The sequence below is a fragment of the Sinohyriopsis cumingii genome, unplaced genomic scaffold, assembly GCF_028554795.1.
Source record: "Sinohyriopsis cumingii isolate HCF-2022 unplaced genomic scaffold, ASM2855479v2 utg000957l, whole genome shotgun sequence".
Lineage (NCBI taxonomy): Eukaryota > Metazoa > Mollusca > Bivalvia > Unionida > Unionidae > Sinohyriopsis > Sinohyriopsis cumingii.
In genome coordinates, this window is record NW_028315947.1 from 1,837,747 (window position 1) to 1,860,238 (window position 22,492).

A 22,492-nucleotide genomic window follows, 5' to 3' on the forward strand; every position below is an offset into this window, starting at 1 on the left:
AATGATGTTAGCACTCAATATCCTTGTTTTACATGGCTGTCTCGCATGTCATAATTATCTTATTATTTGGTACGGTTGTTACAACTTGTCATCTCGTATATCATAATTATGTTAGCAATCCATACCCTTCCTTTATCTTGCCACAATACTTATGAAGATTATCTTGCTCTCGATACCGCCGCTATCTCCGACCCATTTTAATCAATGTGCCAACATGGTATCAACATGTTATCAACTGATCCCCCCGCATACCCCTGACAAGGTAATACTCGAGTACGTGGTTATCAGTGACTGTTAAAAACACACAATAAATACCGGCATTGGGTGGCAGATCTCGCTTTAAAGTTTGTAGCCTGAGAGATCTTCTGCTAAAGAATATATTCAGGATATTCTGAGTGTGCAAACGAATTAAAGGAAGACAGGTAAATCTAATAGTAACGTTTTGGTATACGTACAAGGAACAGTATATGTTAATATATTAATAATTATCTTAAATAATGATTATAAGTGGTAATCAGGAAGTTTAGTTTAAAATAATGTATAGTGCCCTAGGAAGAAATGTTGAGCTGTTTTTTGACAAATGATGCAATAAGTTTTTGACTTAACTGTTATCTAGCAAACGCAGTATCTGTTGAATATGAATGAGTCTAGATTCGTTTTCGTTTCATGATTGCGGTGAAAAGTGTTTCATCATGTACTGGAGTTATATGTTTCTAATCATATTTATTGTTTGTGTACTGTTTGTTTGATCCCATTTCTTGGAATTTCTATAATGCATGAATTTCTTCTCGTGTATTGCTATGATTCAACTTGCCATTTTTCACACCTGTTCTTCAGAACGTCCCACTCACACACGCACGCACACACACACACACACACACACACACACACACACACACACACACTCAAATATATACCAAGGGTATTACATGTAATTTTAGCCAGGTTCTATTTACAGGTTATATGCCATATTAAGCGACTCGATGCGCTCGTTGAATGGAAGGGTCGAAATATAACATGATTAGTTGGGAAACCTTTGCGTATTATGACAAGTGCAAGCGTATGTGTCAGTACACATTGCCAAAAGTAGGCATTCATGTCAACTCGTATGATAAGATGAAGCATGTATGTCAATATATATGCCAAAAGCCAGCGTTTATATCCGTTCTAATGCAAAGAGAAAGTGGCTATGTTAGAACACATGCCAAGAGCAGGAAGCTATGTCAGTACACTTGTCTAGAGCAGGCGTCTAGGTCAGAACACTTGTCTAGAGCAGGCGTCTAGGTCAGTACACTTGTCTAGACAACGCGTATAGGTCAGTAGACTTATCTAGAGCATGGGTAAAATGGAGGTTATATTTCGATCTAATAATAATAAAATGTATTTTGAAGTCCTATTTATTTAAACTAGAGATTCATCTTAGATGTGAAATAAAATATTTTTACAAAATTAATAAAATTGATAAAATACAGGATTATGTGAATATTTCTTTGTTCAGTTGTTACTATGAAATGGTGTACCTGTTGAAACATGTCAATCTGAGATTATTTATCTGTACAATGTTCATAATGTCTAATATCTATCTATCTATCTATCTATATATATATCTATCTATGTATGTATGTATTTATCTATCTATCTATGTATCTATCTATGTATGTATCTATCTATCTATCTATCTATCTCTATATATATAATACAGATGAATTTACTGGATGCGAAATAACTCTTTTGAAAGCAATAATTACGCCTCATGATTGTATTAAATGGGACAAACTCAGGATCTCACTACTGTAGAATGTGGAAAATTATCAGCGATATTTAGTGACACTAGGTAGGACTTTGCGAGAGAATTAAAGTTGTTTTACATTACTGGGAATGTATCATCTTCTCACACGGAAGAGGCAAAACTTGTATCTACGTGGGTGATAAGTTAATGCTACTTAAAAAAACTGAAGGTTCTTTCCGTTTTAAATACATATTGTAAGAGCTGTTGTATAATATTGCCAACATGTAAGAAAGGCTTTTCCTAATATTATAAGTACATGTCAGGATATCTTTATTAAGGAAGGGCATATTGCTGAAAATATTGTTAACGTATATATCTCCCTATTTTATAACAGATTTTAAAAAGCGCAATTTAATGTAATCCAAAACTGATTGGGGATGTTTATGCTCTAACTGAACCAGATGCATTCAGAAATTACAAGGATGGGGTAATTCACGAGTTCTTAAGAAAGCATGATTTATCGAGTGCTGGTTATTTAACAATATGCAGTGGTCCAACATTGATGTTTACAATATTTCTGAATGGCGTACTAGTCCAGTTTGAGGGTTGTGAATTTGGAACAAATATTGGATCCATATATATATATATATATATATATATATATATATATATATATATATATATATATATATATATATATATATATATATATATATATATATATATATATATATATATATATAACTTGAGTAACACGTGGCAACTTGAGCTTAGTGCCACAGAGTTATATCTTGTTCTTTGCAGTGTGACATGCAAGAATTTGATAATATCATATGATACCTGAGATAGTCCTATTTGCCTGATGCTAATATGGAGCACGGTTTAAAGTACAGCTTACTCTACCTGTCCCATAAAAGGGGCGTCAAAGAAAAAGTCGTTTGTAATGTTCGTTTTGGTATCGGCATAAATGCATCTAGTTTTAAATCTTCCGTTGCTGCAAATGATTCGAATTAGTAGTATGTCCTTCAATGTTTATGGTAGTGAAATGTGGTGTAGTATTTCGTAAAGACATCTCTTCATGGAATAGAGCATGTATGTATTTTGCCAAATATTGACAAGGGTTCCCAACACATATACGATCAGACATTGCACTTTGAGGGCTTGGATGGACATCAGCGCAGTTCGAAATTTATAGACGAAAAGTAAAGTGTTTTTCTTTATACATAATATAATTGATGATAATGATATATCTATAAAACGTGTGTTTAACAATGCGCCATTTCATATCATTTCTAACGGATGCAAGTCAAGCTATCGGTTAATATCAAATACTTATGATAGACTGAAGAAGTTTCATTTGCATCAGTATCTGGCTATTTACAAATGCTTTTAGCAGGTTTTTTCCATCAGTATCTAACTTGTTATTGTCATCATTATCTTACTCGTTATTGGCATCAGTATAGAACTAATTATTTGCATCAGTATCTAATTAGTTATTGGCATCAGTACCGAACTCATCAATGGCATCAGTATCTAACTCCTTATTTGCATCAATACCTAACTGATTATTTTCAACATTATATAACTCCTTATTTGCATCAGTATCTAACTGGTATTTTTGCATCAGTATCTAACTCGTTATTGGAATCACTATCTTACTCGTTATTGGCATAAGTATCTTACTCGTTATTGGCATCAGTATCTTACTCGTTTTTGCATCAGTATGTAATTCGTTATGTGTATCAGTATCTAACTAATTATTGGCATCAGTACCTAACTCACTATCTGCATCCGTATCTAAGTGGTTTTTTGCATCAGTATCTAACTGGTTATTTGTGTCAGTATCTAACTGGTTATTTTCATCAGTATCTACCTCGTTATTTGGATCAGTATTTAACTCGTTATTTTGAATCAGTATCGAACTCATTATTTGCACCATTATCTAACTCGTTATTTGCACCAGTATCTCAATCGTTATTTGCATAAGTATCTCAAGCGTTATTTGCATAAGTATCTCAAGCGTTATTTGCATCAGTATCTCAAGCGTTATTTGCAACGTTTACTTAACAATACGCGATTTTGCATTATTTAGAACGGATGCAAGTAAATATCGGTTAATTTCAAATACTTATGATAGACTGAAGAAGTCTCATTTGCATCAGTATCTGGTTATTTACATCTCTTTAAATAGGTTTTTTTCCATCAGTATCAAACTGGATATTCGCACCAGTATCTAAATGGTTTTTTCTCACTAGTTTCTAACTGGCTATTTGCATCAGTATCTGTTTGGTTATTTGCGCCCGTATCTAAATGGCTTTTGTTCCTATTATCGAAGTGATTGGTACTAGTATCTAACTGGATATTTGCACAAGTATCTAAATGTTCTTTTTTTCTTTTCACTATTATCTAACTGGTTATTTGCATCAGTATCTAACTGCTTATTTGCACCAGTATCCAAATGCTTTTTGTCAGTAGTATCTAACTGGTTATTTGCATCATTACCTAGCTGGTTATTTTCACCAGTATCTAACTCGTTATTAGCATCAACATCTAACGGATTATTTGTTTCAGTACCTGCTCTGTTTTGCATCAATATGTGGTTATTTGTACAAGTACCTAACTTGTTATTTGCATGATTATATATTTGATTATTTGCATCAGTACCTGGATATTTACATCAGTATCTGCTTTAAATGAATAAGATTTTGAAAGATTTCATTCGATACGTGTATCCTTGTGACATTCTTCAGTATGGCAGGCTAAAACATGACTAAGCGGTATGGTATTTACTTTAATAACTTGACTATTGACTGTTTTTCCTAAAACACAACTTTATCGTGTATTTATGTGCCAATGCTTTTGCAGACTTGATACGCCATATTTGTATTGCCAAGCCTTATATGATGTGTTTCAGAATTTGTGTTTGGATTTTGTGACTGATAACATTTCACAATTCCCACATGTTGAGTTATTTAAAGAAAACGATAAGCTGCAACTGAATCAATTTACCTGAAAATGGCTACCAGCGTGTGTAGTTGACAAAGAACATATTTTATTCTTATGTCATTATGCATGCATTGTAACACAATATTCACATTATGTTCCGTAAGTACAAGTACAAGTTTTTTTCCATCAGTATCAAACTGTATATTCGCATCAGTATCTAAATGGTTTTTTTCTCACTAGTTTCAAACTGTTTATTTGCATCAGTATCTAACTGGTTATTTGCGTCATTATCTAGCTGGTTATTTGCACCAGTATCTAACTCGTTATTAGCATCAACATCTAACGGATTATTTGCATCAGACCCTGTTTCTGTTTTGCATCAATATGTGGTTATTTGTACAAGTACCGAACTTGTTATTTGCATGATAATATATTTGATTATTTTCATCAGTAATTGGATATTTACATCAGTATCTGCTTTAAATGATACAGATTTTGAAAGGTTTCATTCGATACGTGTATCCTTGTGACATTATTTAGTACGGCAGGCTAAAACATGACTAAACGGTATGGTATTTACTTAAATAGCTTGAATATTGATTGTTGTCCCTAAACACAGCTTTATCGTGTATTTATGTGCCAACGCTTTTGTAGACTTGATACGCCATATTTGTGTTGCCAAGCCTGATATGACGTATTTCAGAATTTGTGTTTGGATTTTGTGACTGATAACATTTCACAATTTCCACATGTTTAGTTATTGAAAGAAAAAGATAAGCTGCAACTGAATTAATTTATCTGTAAATGGCTCCCAGCGTGTGTAGTTGACAAAGAACATGCTTTATTATTTTGTCATTCTGCATGCATTGTAATGCAATAGGCAGTTGTGTTCTGCGAACAACATATTCTGTATGTTTTAATTTCCGTTAAGTAAAACTTTCAAATTCATACTAAATTTAATGGCGGATATAATTTTAATATTTTGAAATTTAATATTATATTTCATAGTTCACACAACCTGTTTCATGATAATGCTACTGTATGTTTTGATTTACATTTTAATGTGCTAAAGATCATTTATATCACTTCTGCAATCTATTCTTAGTTTCCTCAACAGGATGTCAGGATGTATATAGTTCGGTTATTTCTTTCGTAAATGGCACTTGTTTGACTGTAATGAAGTCTTTCGTTTTGTTTAATAATTATGTCATGTAATTGTGTAGGGAAAGAGATAATGATGATGATGATGATGATGATGATGATGATACTTTATTTCCAACATGGATGCTTTAAACGATTACCGGTTCTAACACAGATGCAAACACGATTTGGACAATACTGTTTGGAAATATAGCAAATTTAAATATCCCATATTACTCAAAATACAATTTCGAAAGGGACTGTTCTGAATTCGTCGTTTTTCGTATTTAAAAAATAAATGTCTATGACGCTATCACGTTACACTATAAACATTAGGGATTAAAACAATAATAACCCTTATTAAGGCATCGTCTAACAATTCTATAAAAGTACCATACGAAGTATCTACATTTTGAAACAATTTCTAACGAGTCGAACTAATATTAATTTGTAAACAAATATAATGTTAAAAAATAAATTCAGCGAATGTGTGTTAATGGTGAACCTGCTTAAAATTGTCTTTGGTTAAAAGGACTTGTGACATTTGATTCAAAACATGGAAAAAATATTTAAGCTTCCAATATATTTATTAATACATTTATGTTGTGGGAGATGAATCTTCATAGAACAATATGTTAACAAACATTATGAATTTTTATAGACATTTCTACGATTATTAAATTATTTTGTTTGAGGTAGTTAAAAAGGACGCATTTTTCCAAAAGAATATATGTACAAATCTTGGTGTATGCATAACAATATTGGTTTCGTATATAACGTTATAATTGAAGATAAATATTAGGTGTATTTAAATGGTCTTTACAATTTTCAAGGTTCAGATTAGATGCTGGCATTTCATTATATATATATATATATATATATATATATATATATATATATATATATATATATATATATATATATATATATATATATATATATATATATATATATATATATATATATATATATATATATGTATAATATCAATCTTTTTTATTTTCTTAGATGTAAATGTAATCAACTTCATTCATTGCTAACTCTCACAACTTAATTACATTTTCAGGTTTGTTTTACTTTCATTCGATCGGACCCACAGAAAGTGAATAACAGATGAATTTGAAACGATTGTGGTGTTTTATAGTTGCCATGGTTGTGTCCATTTTTCTTGTGCAATATGGTGTATACATATATTTATTTTTACCTGCTTCTCATAGCCTTCTTAATCTGAAAGCGGTTGATGAAAGTCAGATCGAAAGAATCATTCCATTTAGCGGGGGTGGTTTTGAAAAGATGAAGCCAGTGAATCTTGTCAGCTGTAGAAAATTATTTGATGGCGATTCCACTGAGATGAACAAGACGTATACACTTATGGAAACCTTTAAGCCAAAACCTATAAGCGACACAGAGTATATCAATATGACCAAACATTGCGACTCTTTTCTAGAAAAAAGAGGATATATCATGAGCTCACTAACGTCAGTTGAAGAAACCTTTCCACTAGCCTTCAGCATCTTGATGTACAAAGACGTTTATCAGGCAGAGAGACTCCTTCGAGCGATATACAGACCTCAAAATATATATTGTATACACGTGGACAGAAAAGCTGCACAGGACGTGAAAGACGCAATGACAAGCATTGCATCCTGTTTTGAAAATGTGTTCATTGCTTCTCAGTTATATGATGTCCAGTGGGGTACACTTTCAGTTCTAGATGCTGACCTGTCCTGCATAAAGGATTTACTGCATAAGCACAAGTCGTGGAAATACTTCATCAACCTTACTGGACAGGAGTTTCCACTCAGGACAAACTACGAATTGGTCAAAATACTTCTTACGTACGATGGTGCCAATGATATAATGGGTGGTAAAGAAAGGTAATTTTTGAAAGAATTTTGACCTCAGTCATCTCTTAGGACTAAAGAAAAATATGAACACTTTCTAACATTTAGTTATTTCATTGGTACTTACATTTGATAATGTTTAATACTAAATAATTTAATCATCTTTTACGTCATTTCCATTATCAAATAAGGCCACAATAGTAATATGCTATCTTAGATTACACTAAGACGTTATGCATAACACGAAACTCTATCATATGGATACTATAGTGTGTGTCAGGTCCTCTAATAATTATTCTCCACCTCGTCTTCCAATGAATTTACTGAATTATAGTCTTGCTGAATATTATTTAACATTTCACATCCTTGAAAATTTCAAACAAAATTTTGTTCTGTCGCTGGAAACGTTTGTAATCTGGAAATATAAAGTCGACAACGGTGAGTGCAATGGTAAAAAATCTTCATCCCCCTATCTCCCAATAACACTTTGCATCCCCTTCTTTCCCAATACCACTTTGCAACCCCGTCTCTCCCAATAACAATTTGCACCCCCCCCCAATAAAACTTTGCAGCCCCCTCTCTCCCAATAACACTTTGCATCCGCCTCTCTACGAATAACACTTTATACCCCATTCTCTCCCATAACACTTCGCATCAACCTCTCCCAATAACACTTTGCATCCCCTTCTCTCCCAATTACACTTAGCATCCCCCTCTCTCCCAATAACACTTTGCATCCTGCACTCTCCCAAGAACACTTTATTTTACGTTGAAACGTTGAATGTTTGGTATTGTATCAGACTATATTTGACAGTGTTTGTTTTTGATTATGTTATTTTGTTGGCAAATTAGTTTAAATTATAGATAAATGAGCGTTGTAATTAATACATAGTCTGGAGGAAAATATATGCACGAGACACTAATCCGTGTAATCGACGTCGTATAATCGTCATGTTATTGAGGTGTAGGCTAAACAATGTTCATGTGTAAAGAAATTTGAGAATGTTGATAAATCCGAGTCTCTCATTTAAATGGTGACTTCGTTTCCTCGTTTGTTTTGAAACATTTAAAATTGCACTCTGTCATTTAAACAATGTTCTGTTTAATTTCATAGCATACATGATTTCCGACACCTGTTCATTCGATTCACACGAGGCATCAAATAAAAATCGCTCCGGTAATACTTCATCATCACGGGACTGAAAAACACCAGTCAAAGAGAACTTGCTGATAAAGCAGAGCTCTTCCAGTCTCGACTTGTTCAATATTTCTGTTTACCTAATTCGCTAATTTCGGACACGAAAGAAAAATTATAATGCACAGTTGACTTATAAGAGTAAATTTGCATTCAATATAAATTCCTGAACATTCCATCCTAATATTTTATATACGAAACTTGTAAGGATAAGCAAGCTAGTGTTGTTGTTGTTGTTCTTCTTCTTCTCACTACTACTATTACTGCTACTGCTGCTACTACTACTGCTACTAATATTACTACTACTACTACTACATCTACTATTGCTACTATTATCAATACTACTACAGCTACTACTACTACAGTTACAACTACTACCACCACTACTGATGCTACTACTACAGATACTACTGCTACTACTACACCTAATACTACTACAACTTCTACTTTTGTTGCTACTACTAGTATTACTACTGCTACCAACTACTAATATTACTACTACATCTTCTAATGATACTACTGCTACAGCTACTGCTGCTATTACTACTACAGCTGCCACTACTATTCCTGCTGCTACTACTGCTAATACTACAGCTACTAATGCATCTACTACAGCTACTAATGCTTCTACTACCATCACTACCACTACTACTGCTGCTACTACTACAGCTGGTACTGCTACTACTATTGCTACTATTACTATTGCAAATACTACCGCTACTACTGCTACAATTACTACTACTTCTACTACTGCCACTACTACTGCTGCTGCTACTACTACTACAGCTGCTGCTACTGCTACTACTACTGATACTATACAATTATCAATGTAAACGAGTGAGAAGCAGCAAGTATTGTACAATTCAACAAATAACTTATTCCCTAGAATAGAAAGAGAAAATTTGAAAAAAGAAATTTACTCTACTGCGAATTAAATCCCAAATAATCATGTAATTACAGAGTCCTAACAACTAATGTTTTGATCAAACGTTAGAAGAAATCCAATTAAATCCAACGCTGAAGGTGTTGATGTGCCCGTAGTGGCCTGTTTAATGTTAATGTACCCACAGTCCTTTGTTGGATCACAAAAGTACATTCCTGGAATACATTGTTATTTGCCATTGCAATATAAATTCAAGTGTCTATTTCCAGGAATGTTAGTTTTGAAGAGCACTTTGTATTTCCAGATACGAATCATTTGAATGAAATAAATTCCAGCCCATTATAATTTAGGACTTTATATAATACAAGTGATTCTGCCAAGATCTTAAAGCCAGATCGGATAATTGTTCCATTAACAAGATTATATTGTCTTCTACATGACCCCAGGTTGCAATTATCATTTTCTAAAACTAACATTACCTAATGGAATAGAACCTTCTTAGTTATAATTAGAAATCTGTTGCTAACATTATAATATACAATGTATAGTAAACAACCCGGCAATTCAAAGTTCATGATTCAGATTGTGATAAACATGTTTACTATAAAGCCAAAATCAATAATTCAGTTCAGATAGAAAATTAAATTGATTTTGGACAAGGTCAAGTGCAACTTACAAAATCACATTATCAATAGCATATAATGAAATTGAAAGAACAAATAAGAAACTAACAAACAGGCAATGGAAATTAAATATGCATAATCCTTTTGAAAACTATTCAGCTGTCTCTGGTTCACACAGTGCATGTTTCAGACTGACACATTCACTTTAGTTGTAAGATGGCGCTAAGTTTTTCAAAAAGTTTTCTCTATATAACACACACACACACACACGGGCACACTCTCATACACACCTCAGTGTGGTGATTTTCAACAATTGGAAACTATAATGAACATCAACACATTATAATATGCCCGAAGGCACTGAGTGTAAATGAAACAAACAAAACAAACACATTCTAACTGTCATAGGTTTACTGACCTGGGAGGTAAAGTGCGTATTCATCAGACTAGGATAGCTAGTCAAGACACCAGATAAGTATCAAACTGATGAATGAAACTTTCAACAAATAACGCGCAGCCAGAAATGTAGCATATTTAAGATCTGAAAACACCAAATATTTCTGCCTGACATGGTTTTCAGAGCCTAAACTGAGTGAAATTGCCTGCATCGATATGTTTTCAAAAATGTCTACCTACTATTATTGTTCCCTTATGCCCAGTATATGTTGACTGTATTTAACACAAGACTCGGGTTTGGGTCTAAACTACTCATACATTTAGAATAGAATCTTGCATGACAAATCAACCGTTGTTGCTTCTGTCGTTTTAATCCAATCCTATCTCCTATGATTGTTTTCTGTAGTGAATGGCATCATCGATGGGAACACGCAGGAACACCGCCACATAATATCCGTCCTTTCAAGGGGGGTGTCCACATTGTGGCGAACAGAGACTTCGTTGATTCCCTCATAAATAATCACGTAGCACAGGATGTCTACAACTGGACCAAAAATACCACAATACCTGATGAGATTTTCTTTAATACCATGAACCATAATCCCCAGCTTGGAATCAGAGGGCAATATAATGGTAAGTTATATAGTTATAATTATTCTATGGAACGGGAGTTTCTTAGTTTGGAGACACAGAATCGCAAAAGGTGACCGTTTTAGTACCATGTGAATTGTTTCCCTTTGTAGGCCACAGAACACGTGTTAATAATACTCGATAAAACGTCATTGAATATAAATAAACAACCTTGCTTGTTCTCTTGTATGTATGCTCGTACATGTATTCCTTTTCTATGAGCGTGTCTTAATCTATAATGTTAACTTTCATCAAGTGTGCAGAAATATATAAATATTTTCTAAATATCACGTGACCTTTGCAACATACGTTCAAAGACGATGTAACATTGTCACGAGTGCTTGTATGGAAAGTTTCATACATATTTTCGATACATGGATTTCACATGGGTAAATACAAGTTAGTTAATATGTATAATCAAATGCATACAATAATATTTAGTGTCATGATAACTACAGATAATTAGGAAGTGATCCTCGTTCGTCACGTTTCGAATGTTGCATGAATATTTAACATAATCGTTGGAAAATTTTAACAATCTACCCAATAGAATGTTTCAAACTTTCAATTCTTTCTAACCTATGATGGCATGAATTGTTTCTTTCTATATTATATCGAATAAACGCAATATTTTGGTCTTGATTTCTTCTTTTGTGCTGCAATTCTTTAATAACAATAAGCATTATTTTCGGCCTTCATTTGTTCCATGATGAGCAACGTTATTTATTATCTCAGATGAATATGGATTTTGTTACTTTTTAATATGTTGAACAGAAGGAAATGTCACTTTAAGTATTCAGTTTGAGTCTAGACTCAAATAGAATTCAAACATAAGGACCCACTTTCCTGAATGAAATTTTGTATTTACCTTTCTGGCTAAACAGAAATACTTTTTAATTAAACATGTATCAGTTCAAATTCAGATACTCACATAAACTTCTTCCCCAGTTGGATCAGAGGAGGGGCGAACGAGCGGAACGACCATTTACTTCAGCAGTGACACAGATCATAAGAAATATTGTGAACAATAAGTTTTAGGAGTTACAATCGTTTCCCAAAATCTTCGACAATAGGCAAACACACAGAATAAACCATGTTCACAGAAAGGTCTATACTATAATACATGCTACAAGGGAGTAGATGTCTCTTCCAGGTATAAGTAAACATGTACCAATGATGTGTACATGCCATTGTAAGCATTGTAAATAAAATGAATAGTATGTGTAATGCGTTTTTGCCCATAGCACTTTACATTCTTTTTTGAAGCATATGATATTATAGTATGTTCATTCATTATATTATTTTAAAGAATATTGGTTTTCAATGTATATATGATGTCATAAATAACTAATAAGAAGTTATCACTGTAATCTAAAAGTATTTTTATATAAACAAACAATAACGACATAGTACAAATGAATACAATTAACAATTTTCTTTGGTTTTCATTAAATCCATAGACTACATAACTTTAGATGTAAAGTGCCTAAATACATTACATTATGAATTATTCATAATGTATTACTTAAATGATTTTTCTTGAGTCTCAAAGGTTGAATAGCTTAAACATTATATTATAGAGGAAAATCTTCAGGTGTATTTATAGTTTTGAGGTATTGGTATGTCGTTTGTATACTCGGCCACAGAGAGAATGTATTCGAAACACCTCATGGCTGTTAGATATATTGACTGCACACACTTTCGCACTATAGTTGACTCATTGCTATAGGGCAAGATAATGCTGCAATCTGTTGAAATTGATTCAAATCGAAAATAATGTGGATATTGGGGAACCGTAATAGCTAAGGGAAAAATCAGTATCTTGCCAATTTAGAAAAATGTTGCTTACGATAGCAAGGAGCACTGTTTCTGAAGACGAGCAGGTTCAGCAAAAACATTAGAGTTTAAGGAGACTAGATATAAGCAAATGTTAATAATCAGAATTTGCTTTTAGTTTTTCTGGAAATCGCTGGGTAGGAGAAATATTTTTGGGTAGAGTGAAAGTCTAGCTACGTTTAACAATTATACTCGTAGGAAAAAAAGGGATATATATTCCGTTCGATATCTTGATATCACAGATCGTCACATCTGAACACAATGCACAACACGGTAACGGAATGTAATGTTTTGATGATGTTTAATATATACTAGAGGCAACAGTTAAGGGGGACGTAAGACATAATATGCATAGGTGTTTAATCAAAAGATATCATCGAACGTTACATATCGACATATATCTACCGAAAAGAGGTCAATGTTACCAGAACTGGCAAATTATAAATAAAGCCGCCTCAGTGTTCTATATAGACCAAATCAATTTGTATGTCATATAATCTGTTATTTTAAGACAGAATTGGTTAGTCGTAGGTCGCTCTCCTAGATCCAGTCATATTGAATTTGCTTTTGTTATCGTCAGTCAGTTTAGTTATTACAGTAAAATCAGTCGATGTTTGCAAATACGATTACGTATCACTATTTAATAAACGTCATTTCCTGTTGTATTACATCACAATTAAAGTTGTAAATTCTCAATCCTGTTGTATGATAAACTGATTCAACTGTTAAAGTGTAACTGCGGGATTCTCGACAAAAAGCTCTTTCAGTTCAATTTTGACTTTCCACTTATACATTGTATTCCTGTTTGCTATCATTTTATGTCACTGCATCTATTATACTCGGTGATTAAATTACTCGAGATTTATTTTAGTATTGCTTTACACACAATAGCATCAACCTACCTATACTAGAGTTTAGAATCTTATTGCGGTTTCTCGGCTTCAAATCTTGATTTTATACTACCTTTTGTTTTACAACACATTATAATAATATTGCAGCAAAACAATAAAACCTAGAAAGGTTATAATTCCTATTGTTATTCTTATAACTACGGACCTAGGAATTGCTTTGTCTATACCACCTGAATAAATGGCCATATTATCTTCTATCGGGTTCAAATGTTTGTACGTTATTTTGAACATTGTCTTACCCATCTCTAACGTCCGATATAATGAGCTGATTCACTTCAATTTCCGTTGCCTCTCAAGAACCTAATTTTATTTTTTTAGTGTTTCTTTGTCCATAAAGAATATTAAATATGATACATCTTTCATTTTGCCTGAAACATATATGTGATAAATATACAGTTTTCTACTATACCTATCTCCTCTATAGAAATAGATATCGTTCTTATCTTTTACATTTATGAGACATTTTTATTTTTGTGTTTTTGCATATATATTAGCTTTCTTTACTAGTGAGTTTAAGATCGAAACATATTTATCCTCATTATGTCGACTGACACTGCATTATATAGATATTGTCATGTAGCATCCCTTGGGACTGGATTTGTGAAGACACCAAAGCAACTGCGTTTATAAGATGTTTATTTATAAACTCAAATTAAATATTAACAAACCTGACACCATTATAAACAAATAAGATATGGAAAATTATGAAGTGCCTAACATGGAACTATCAAGAACAATTGACTCAACGAAAACAAACTCAAACATGAATTTAACAAATGGAATTGCAAACAAACGTGAATTAAGTCCTATCACCGATGGACAATATAAAATTATATGATCTACACCCCAATATAAACAGTCTTGAATGTATCGTTCATATAACGATATTGAAATGCATGTAAATTTGAATGTATCGTTCATATAACGATATTGAAATGCATGTAAATTTGCGCAGATAGCAATAGTGAAAACAACAACATGGAACACATAATATATATATAACTATCGTGGCGCCCATTTGGCGGTTCCAGTCGCTCTAGTCAATGGTCATAGAAGCGCACACGCATGGTCCGCCCCTCTCAGTCTGTTCAAGGTTCCGTCGAGAGCCCTCACATTTAACACAGACCCTATGGTCGCGAAGCCCTGGTCCCTCGCAGTGAGAACACCAGTACACTCTTCCGAACCAACGTCACCAGACACAGAGTACACGTCACAAGAAACCACACAGAGTTATGTGACTCCACATCAAACCATGTATAAGGCAGCTAACATTATAACAACTAAACCGTGTATTACATATGACACGGTTAAGTACTTCTGCATTCATATATGTTGCGCATGCGCGCACATGAATTCGTTACCCATTACATTAATCGTTCAATGCGTGCAGCGTATAATTAAATTCAATTTGTCTGTTCAGTTAAAAAATAGCCAACTAGAACCAGACTATAGCATTTCTAATATGGAGTTGTATAACCTAGGTATTGACTCTCAGTAGAATTTAGAATAAATTCTTAAACATCTAAAGTATGAAAGAATTCTGTCATATAAAGCGAAAAGTAATAAAGAATACTTAAATTGCATTACCTCTACTGCTGGAGATTTGCTCCCGTAAAGTGGTAAGCTTCCTGACAAGACTCGTCGTAATGTAATTCATTATAGAGAATTTGCTCTATATGTATACTAACTGTGACAGATATGCGCAGCTAGGTACTTAGGATTTTCCGCTGCTGGCAATTCGCACATGCAGCAAGGTTTGAGTTTCGCTCAGTATTTCGAAATAACTAGAGCCGAAAAAATATACCACCCTTGGCTGACGCTGTTCGCGGCAACAAAGCCCGAGTACATTTTTGACAACATATACAAATTGATATAACTCATTCAAAATTCCGTGAAAGCTTTCACGTAATCAATCGTAAAATGGCTTTATGTGTTTCAATTCAAACTTCTCATGCCATCTTTCCCTATTATATCAATGCTTGGGTTCTTGCTCTTTCAAAAGGTTTCCGCCTTAGCATTTTACAAAATCTTCAGAATGTTTCCTGGCCCCTCTCTCTCTCTCTCTCTCTCTCTCTCTCTCTCTCTCTCAGTGTGAGGTTACAATGTCTGTAGATTTGTCTACCTTCCAAAATTTCTTCTAGGTCCCATTTCACGAACATGTCGGCTTCTCTCTCCATTTCACGTTTATTTGCAACAAAGTTATCAATTAAGGCTAGTATGCTTCTAAAGCTAGTAGCAAATCATTATTCACCGTCTCTTAACTAATACAGTTGGAGAACAGCCTATTTATTTATCTTTATCTTTAGTGGAGCAATTTGCAAGGTTCTGTTCAGGGTTTTATTGCTTTGTATTTGAACGTTATTTGGGTTATTAGTATTATAATGCTGCAGGAAGGATCTACCCTACACTACTGAGTCGCACTTGTGCAGATATTTTTATTTTCTGTGAATACATATTAATGTGAATGTGTGAAAATATTGTAAAATGTACACTTAATATAGAAATATTCATTGCAAACATAAATAAAGAAAATCCTGGAAATATAGAAATCCATTTCATCTCTTCTCTCAAATGCTTTTACTAAAATTCAAGGAAATTATCAATTTGAGGAAAATTAATTAATATATATGGTAATCCTATTATTGCAATATCTGCAAATGAATTTGGTATTTCGTTGATCTCGGATTTTAAAAAATCTCTTACTTGCTTTAAACGATTTTTGTTCATAAATGTTTCAGACCTTATTGTAGTGAATTTGTTTTCAGTTGTTTTTTTCTGAGCACTTTATATTTCCAGAGAAGAATATAGAAATAAATAAATTGAATAAATAAATGCTAGCCCAAATGAATTATCGGACAGCACACCAATAACACAGCTGATTATATTCATATATTAACGCACGAATACATAATTCTCCAGTAAAAGATTATATAGTCCTCGGTCTGATCTCAGAGATTATCATTTTCTAAACAAAACGGTTACCTAATCGACCATTTCTGGAAGGTCCAAAATGTTTACCTGATAAACTCTTATTTATAATTAGCACGTATGTCACCAAAAAAAAAATATTAATGAAAATGGGAAACACAATATCCTTGACTAGCCCAAGTTAAATGTTTCATTCTATTGATAAGAATTATAATATTATAACCATGCTGACTGAGAACATATTAGCAATGCATTAATTATTCAAACAATAAATGGATATACATCATATGCATCATTCAGGTCAGGAAGAAAATAAACTTCATTTTGGACAAAGACTAGTCCAAAATAAAAATATAGCTATCCGTTGCACATAATGAAACAACAAAACAAAAGAACCGAACTAAAAACAATGGAAATTAAATATACATAACAGTACAGACAATTAACATATATCAAGAAACCAAAAGCTACAAAAGGCAAGAGATAATGGAAAGGACACACGTAGTTGATTAATTAACAGGCATCTCTATATGTATCTAACAAAGTTACCATTTTTCATAAGTATAACATTACAAAAATTACATCACCAACAATAACATAGCTTATTCTAACTTTCAAAACTGAATATTTTGCGAAAATCTTGTCATAATGTTTTCATATCCTTGTTTACTTAAAATAAAGTATTCAAACACGTTTTGCAGTGTGCACATGTGCGAAAATAGACTTTGTAATGGATGTTCTATTAAGCACTATATATGTATATTTCATTCTAACTCCGCCATACTCGGATCAGTTACACGCCAAAGAGGTATTCACTCAAATGTGCCAGTTTAATTGATTTTGCAAATATCTCAAATATAATTTTCTCATTCTATTGTATAATCTTAGTTACATTTTCAAGTGTAATACTTGTTCAAGATGTTGGGATGTTTATGACTGACAAAACTGAATTTAATTTTTTGTTCTTGATTTCAGTTGCTATTTTGCTTCACATAGGCAAGTTAACCAATTTAATGTGTTAATAAGAAATTCAAGAAAACAATAGTGTAATGTTCTATCTACCGATATAATAATAATAATAATAATAATAATAATAATAATAATAATAATAATAATAATAATAATAATATCAGACCGATCATATATTTCTCACAAATTTTGTAGGTCTCGGCAAACGATATTTAAATGACAGTGCATTTGAATGGGAAAATGTGAACGATTTGTACGGATGGAAATACTGCACGACCTTGGGGTGAAGTAGATCCATTCAACAAAACGAGTTCCTATTTTCTCATACAAATGCAGTAATCTTTTTATTATATGATCATTTTCTTAATCTACCGAAGGCTTAATTATGTAAACAAAGATACACTACACGAAACAAAGTATTTGAATGTATACCGTATTGCAAACTAATACACAAGTGCAGATTCATCATTACACAACAACAACATTATTAATGCGCATATAACTTCACCGAGATAAACATTAAACTTTGTTGCGCGCTAGACATAACTTTCGAAAGTTTACTTAAATTGAAATTTCGAGTCATATCTTTAATTAATGCGTCTTGCAACAACTTTTTCATGTGATCTAGAATGAATAGATTTTTGTATTTTAGTGGACACTACAAATGTTCGTGACTATGGACTGGATTTATCTACGAATTCTACTTGAAATACATCAGATTGAAGCAGAAAGGGAAAAGCGTGTTGACATTTGCAAGTGTGTTTCTTTTCTCTCCTTGCATTTGTCAAAAAATAATGTGAGAAAATATAAAACGTTTCAATTGGAATTAGCAAAAGGACGCTATGAAATGGAATAGTTATTGTATTTTGAATGTAATAAGGAGGATGTAATTGCATTTGGAATATAATCGAAATTAGAGTACAATTTCGAAATGTGTAATCAATTTTGAGACCCATGACAAGGCTCGTTTAATTCGGATTTGCAGAAATAAGAAAGTGCTTTTTGAGTAAATTCAGGATGTAAAACTGTAAGTATATTTTTGTCATTATTATTATCAGCAAAATACAGTTTATGCCTTGTCTCTTGCATTTTACCAGCAAAATACAGTTATGCCTTGTGACTTGCATGTTATCTGTAAGGACCCATTCAGGCGTCCATAACTAGCCTAAACCCAAAACACTGAATCACAAAGTTCACTCGGAATTCGGCAAAGCAGCTCGTATGTCGCAGTCTACGAAATATCTGCTTTAGTTCATTCAGTTGGTTTACTTCATCAACAGACAAATAAAGTAAATGAAAAGTCCTGACGGCTGTGTCCATTGTTTGCTTACAATCGAAAGTAGTTTCTGTATTCACGTGACATTAATATGAATTGAAAACGAATTCAGTATCGTAAAATGCTGCACAATCCTGACAATGTAAAGTTAACGCAAAAAACAATGAGGATATAATTATAACTTTAACATTTACTGCTGATCGTATTTCTTACGGTTGCAGTAGTGCCGTCGCTCAAATGTTTGCAGTATTTAGTCATTGTTAAATATCTTTATGAAAAGGAGTTGTATAATTTATATATTATATTTTATTGTTTCATTTTTGTTTTCTAAATTTATTTTTAATTCATTTTTTAAAGTTTATGCAGACAAATTAAATCGAAATAACATTTTTCAGAAGAATAGAAGTGACGCTAGAAAACATAAAAAATATATCAAATCTAGAATTAATGTACTGACTCGAAAGAAAATAAAGCAGCCTTTAATAATATAGATCATTGTGCCTTGAATTTTTTCAAAACGATTTATTATGTTAATAGTTGTACAGTAACACAGGACTCATCATTTATACACTAATCTACCAAATGTATATATACGTGATTATATCCGTTTTTCATTGAGGGCTGTTGTCGTTTTCAATCTTTTCGTACGGCGCTAACCTCCGCATTATACCGAGTGTGATGCCCTTCACATAAAATATATACAAAACTTCATTTTAAACGAGGTCTCTATGTTTGTTTGATATTGTTAGGATTCCACTTTTAAAATCGTATAGAAGGAATGATCATTTTTATTAATTGTTATGTTTTCTTTTGCATTTTACAGGATCAATAGCACCTTATGAAATCAGGTACTTCAGCCGTATCAAAATTTGGACAGCTAGTGTCGGCGCTGATTGTCATGGAAAGGTTGTTCGTGATATATGCATATTTGGCATCGGAGATCTTCCGCTTCTAATGACAAAAGAGGAATTCATCTTCAACAAATTCCATTGGGACTTCCAGAGTTTTACCCTAGACTGTATTGAAGAGCTCTATTTTAACACAACTAGAGACGAATACTTAGGTATTAAGGACTTTAACACGTCTGTGTATGAAACAGCAGATATTGTGAAATGTAAAGTCAAATAAAGGTTTGGACATTTGGGGATTCGTTGTCTTGGAATCTGGCTTCAAAGCCAGATCATTACGAGTGACTGTATCAACTTATTTTCAAATAATGTTTTATCTAGAAACTAAACAGCTATGAGATATACAAATGAAATTAACATACTTACATATTTTGACTTTACAATCTTCACCATAACATATGTTGTTACATGATCCGTTTTTATTTTGTCGTCTATTGATCTTTCTGATAAAGCGTACCAAATACGATGTGTATTAAAAATGTTCCGAATATTTCGTTTTACATATTTTGTCTTTTCCCATGCCATAAATTTCAACCCTAACGCATATTGCCAGTTGACTAAATAACGCTGCATAAACTGTAAAATGATACGTCATGTGAATGTGACGAAAGAAAACTTATCAAGGATGAGAATGGGTCCCCTGAATATTTTCTCGTTACTTCTAAGACGCAACGTATCGTGTTTTGCGAGGTAGTGGTTTACACCTAAGGTATTATGATTAGATAATACATCTGATCAAGAAAGACGATACATGTCAAACTAACTTTGAGTATCAATGATATATTGTGTGTTTTCAAAATTTGAGACAAATCAGTAAAATAAGTAAGGACAGTGCATGTCAGGTTAATCCTCATAAAATAGTTGTCATTCTTGCAATGTGATTTAGAAAATAGAAAATCGGTCTTATGCATTGAGTAGTATCAGAAAGTAATGCAATAATATAAATTTTGTATTTTGTATGTTTATATTAAGACATACTTATCAATAATATGTATCTATATATGGAGTAATTGTGCATATTATGTGACTTTGTTAACACAAATCATAATATATATATATGGACAGGAAATTGCACAACCACACAAATAAAGACACATGGTAAATTAAATCTATGATAAATGAAAGGGTATGGAACAAAAGTGAGAGGTAAGATAAAACCAGTGAAACAAAACAAACGAATCAGCAAAACTAGAAGAGAGGAGTTACGACATAGAATAGATTAGGAGGAATTGAATGGAAGTAATAATGGTTACTGTTAGTGCAGAATGACAGGGAAGAAAATAAGAAAATGCTTTTAAATCTACACAACAGAAACTTCGTTAGTAAAATGATGGACGCCCTTGACAAATAATCGAGGTAATTGAAAAAGAAGATGAACTTTGATGTATCGATCTACACCAAAAGGAATACATAAAGAAAACAAACGAATATCCTCCGAAATCAAGCCTGTTGGTGTCGAGACGGTTCGTAATTAAATTACATTCACATAGATTTAATGAATGGTCCCATATCCTATCTAGACGACATTAATAGACTCTGCAAATGACAAATGAGAAAAGCCCAGGCTTTGATGGTGTCACAGTATTACTCATGATGGATGTGAAAGGTACTTGAATATTTATATCGTATTTATGTCCATATTCTAAAACTTTAATATGGATTTGAAACAAACAAACAAACAGCAAAACTGAAATTATGTCCTGAATACATACTTAATAGAGAATATAACTAATTACTTTCATTGGACCTTAACTCCTGAATTATTTTATGGCATAATTCAATTCCTACTTGTTCCTTCGAAAGTAGTGTAATCACAAATTTATTTAACCATTAGGCAAGCGTGCTCTATGGCAAATCTAGAAATATGGCAGTAATAACATGTCAGATGATCTCAGCAGCCAAATCCTTCAGAATTCTGATGGTTGAACAGAATGGAGAGAAAACCAAAATACAACAACAAATTGAAATAAAATGTAACTATTGCGGAAGTTGAAAGATGGTAAATGTTTCTTCATTAATCGATGGTTTAAAACGTGTAATTATATTTGGGAAATATAAATGAGAAAGTCTATGACAAATTACGTTAAATACTTTTTTTCAGTTATTCTTTTCTAGAAAAAGTTTTGCTCATTCCATAATAGTTAATCTCAATCATTATGGGATAGCTATTTTGTTTTGACAATTATATTAATCAATTCATGTTAATTCACAGGAATGTTTTTCAATATTTTATGTTGTCTAACCGCAGCGTAAAGTAGATGATGCAAGCGCATCTAAC

General features: G+C 32.7%; 1 protein-coding gene across 2 annotated transcripts; it reads left to right on the plus strand.

Moving 5' to 3' along the window:
* Nucleotides 1-327: 327 nt before the first annotated feature.
* Nucleotides 328-20,681, plus strand: LOC149772964 (beta-1,3-galactosyl-O-glycosyl-glycoprotein beta-1,6-N-acetylglucosaminyltransferase-like). Of its 2 annotated transcripts, none has more exons than XM_089947051.1 (4): nt 328-422; nt 6,882-7,692; nt 11,163-11,389; nt 20,130-20,681. In XM_089947051.1, the coding sequence occupies exons 2-4, from the start codon at nt 6,929-6,931 to the stop codon at nt 20,432-20,434; spliced, it is 1,296 nt and encodes a 431-aa protein (XP_089803177.1). In that variant the 5' UTR covers nt 328-422; nt 6,882-6,928; the 3' UTR covers nt 20,435-20,681. The 2 variants fall into 2 exon arrangements, with proteins under 2 accessions (XP_089803177.1, XP_089803178.1); XM_089947052.1 differs by lacking the exon at nt 20,130-20,681 and adding an exon at nt 12,335-12,661.
* The last annotated feature ends 1,811 nt before the right edge of the window (nt 20,682-22,492 follow it).

Coding starts and splice junctions, on each gene's coding strand:
- LOC149772964 (XM_089947051.1), top strand. CDS start 6,929: ATGAATTTGAAACGATTGTGGTGTTTTATAGTTGCCATGGTTGTGTCC. Junction 7,693..11,162: donor ATAATGGGTGGTAAAGAAAG/GTAATTTTTGAA, acceptor TGTTTTCTGTAG/TGAATGGCATCATCGATGGG. Junction 11,390..20,129: donor AATCAGAGGGCAATATAATG/GTAAGTTATATA, acceptor TGCATTTTACAG/GATCAATAGCACCTTATGAA.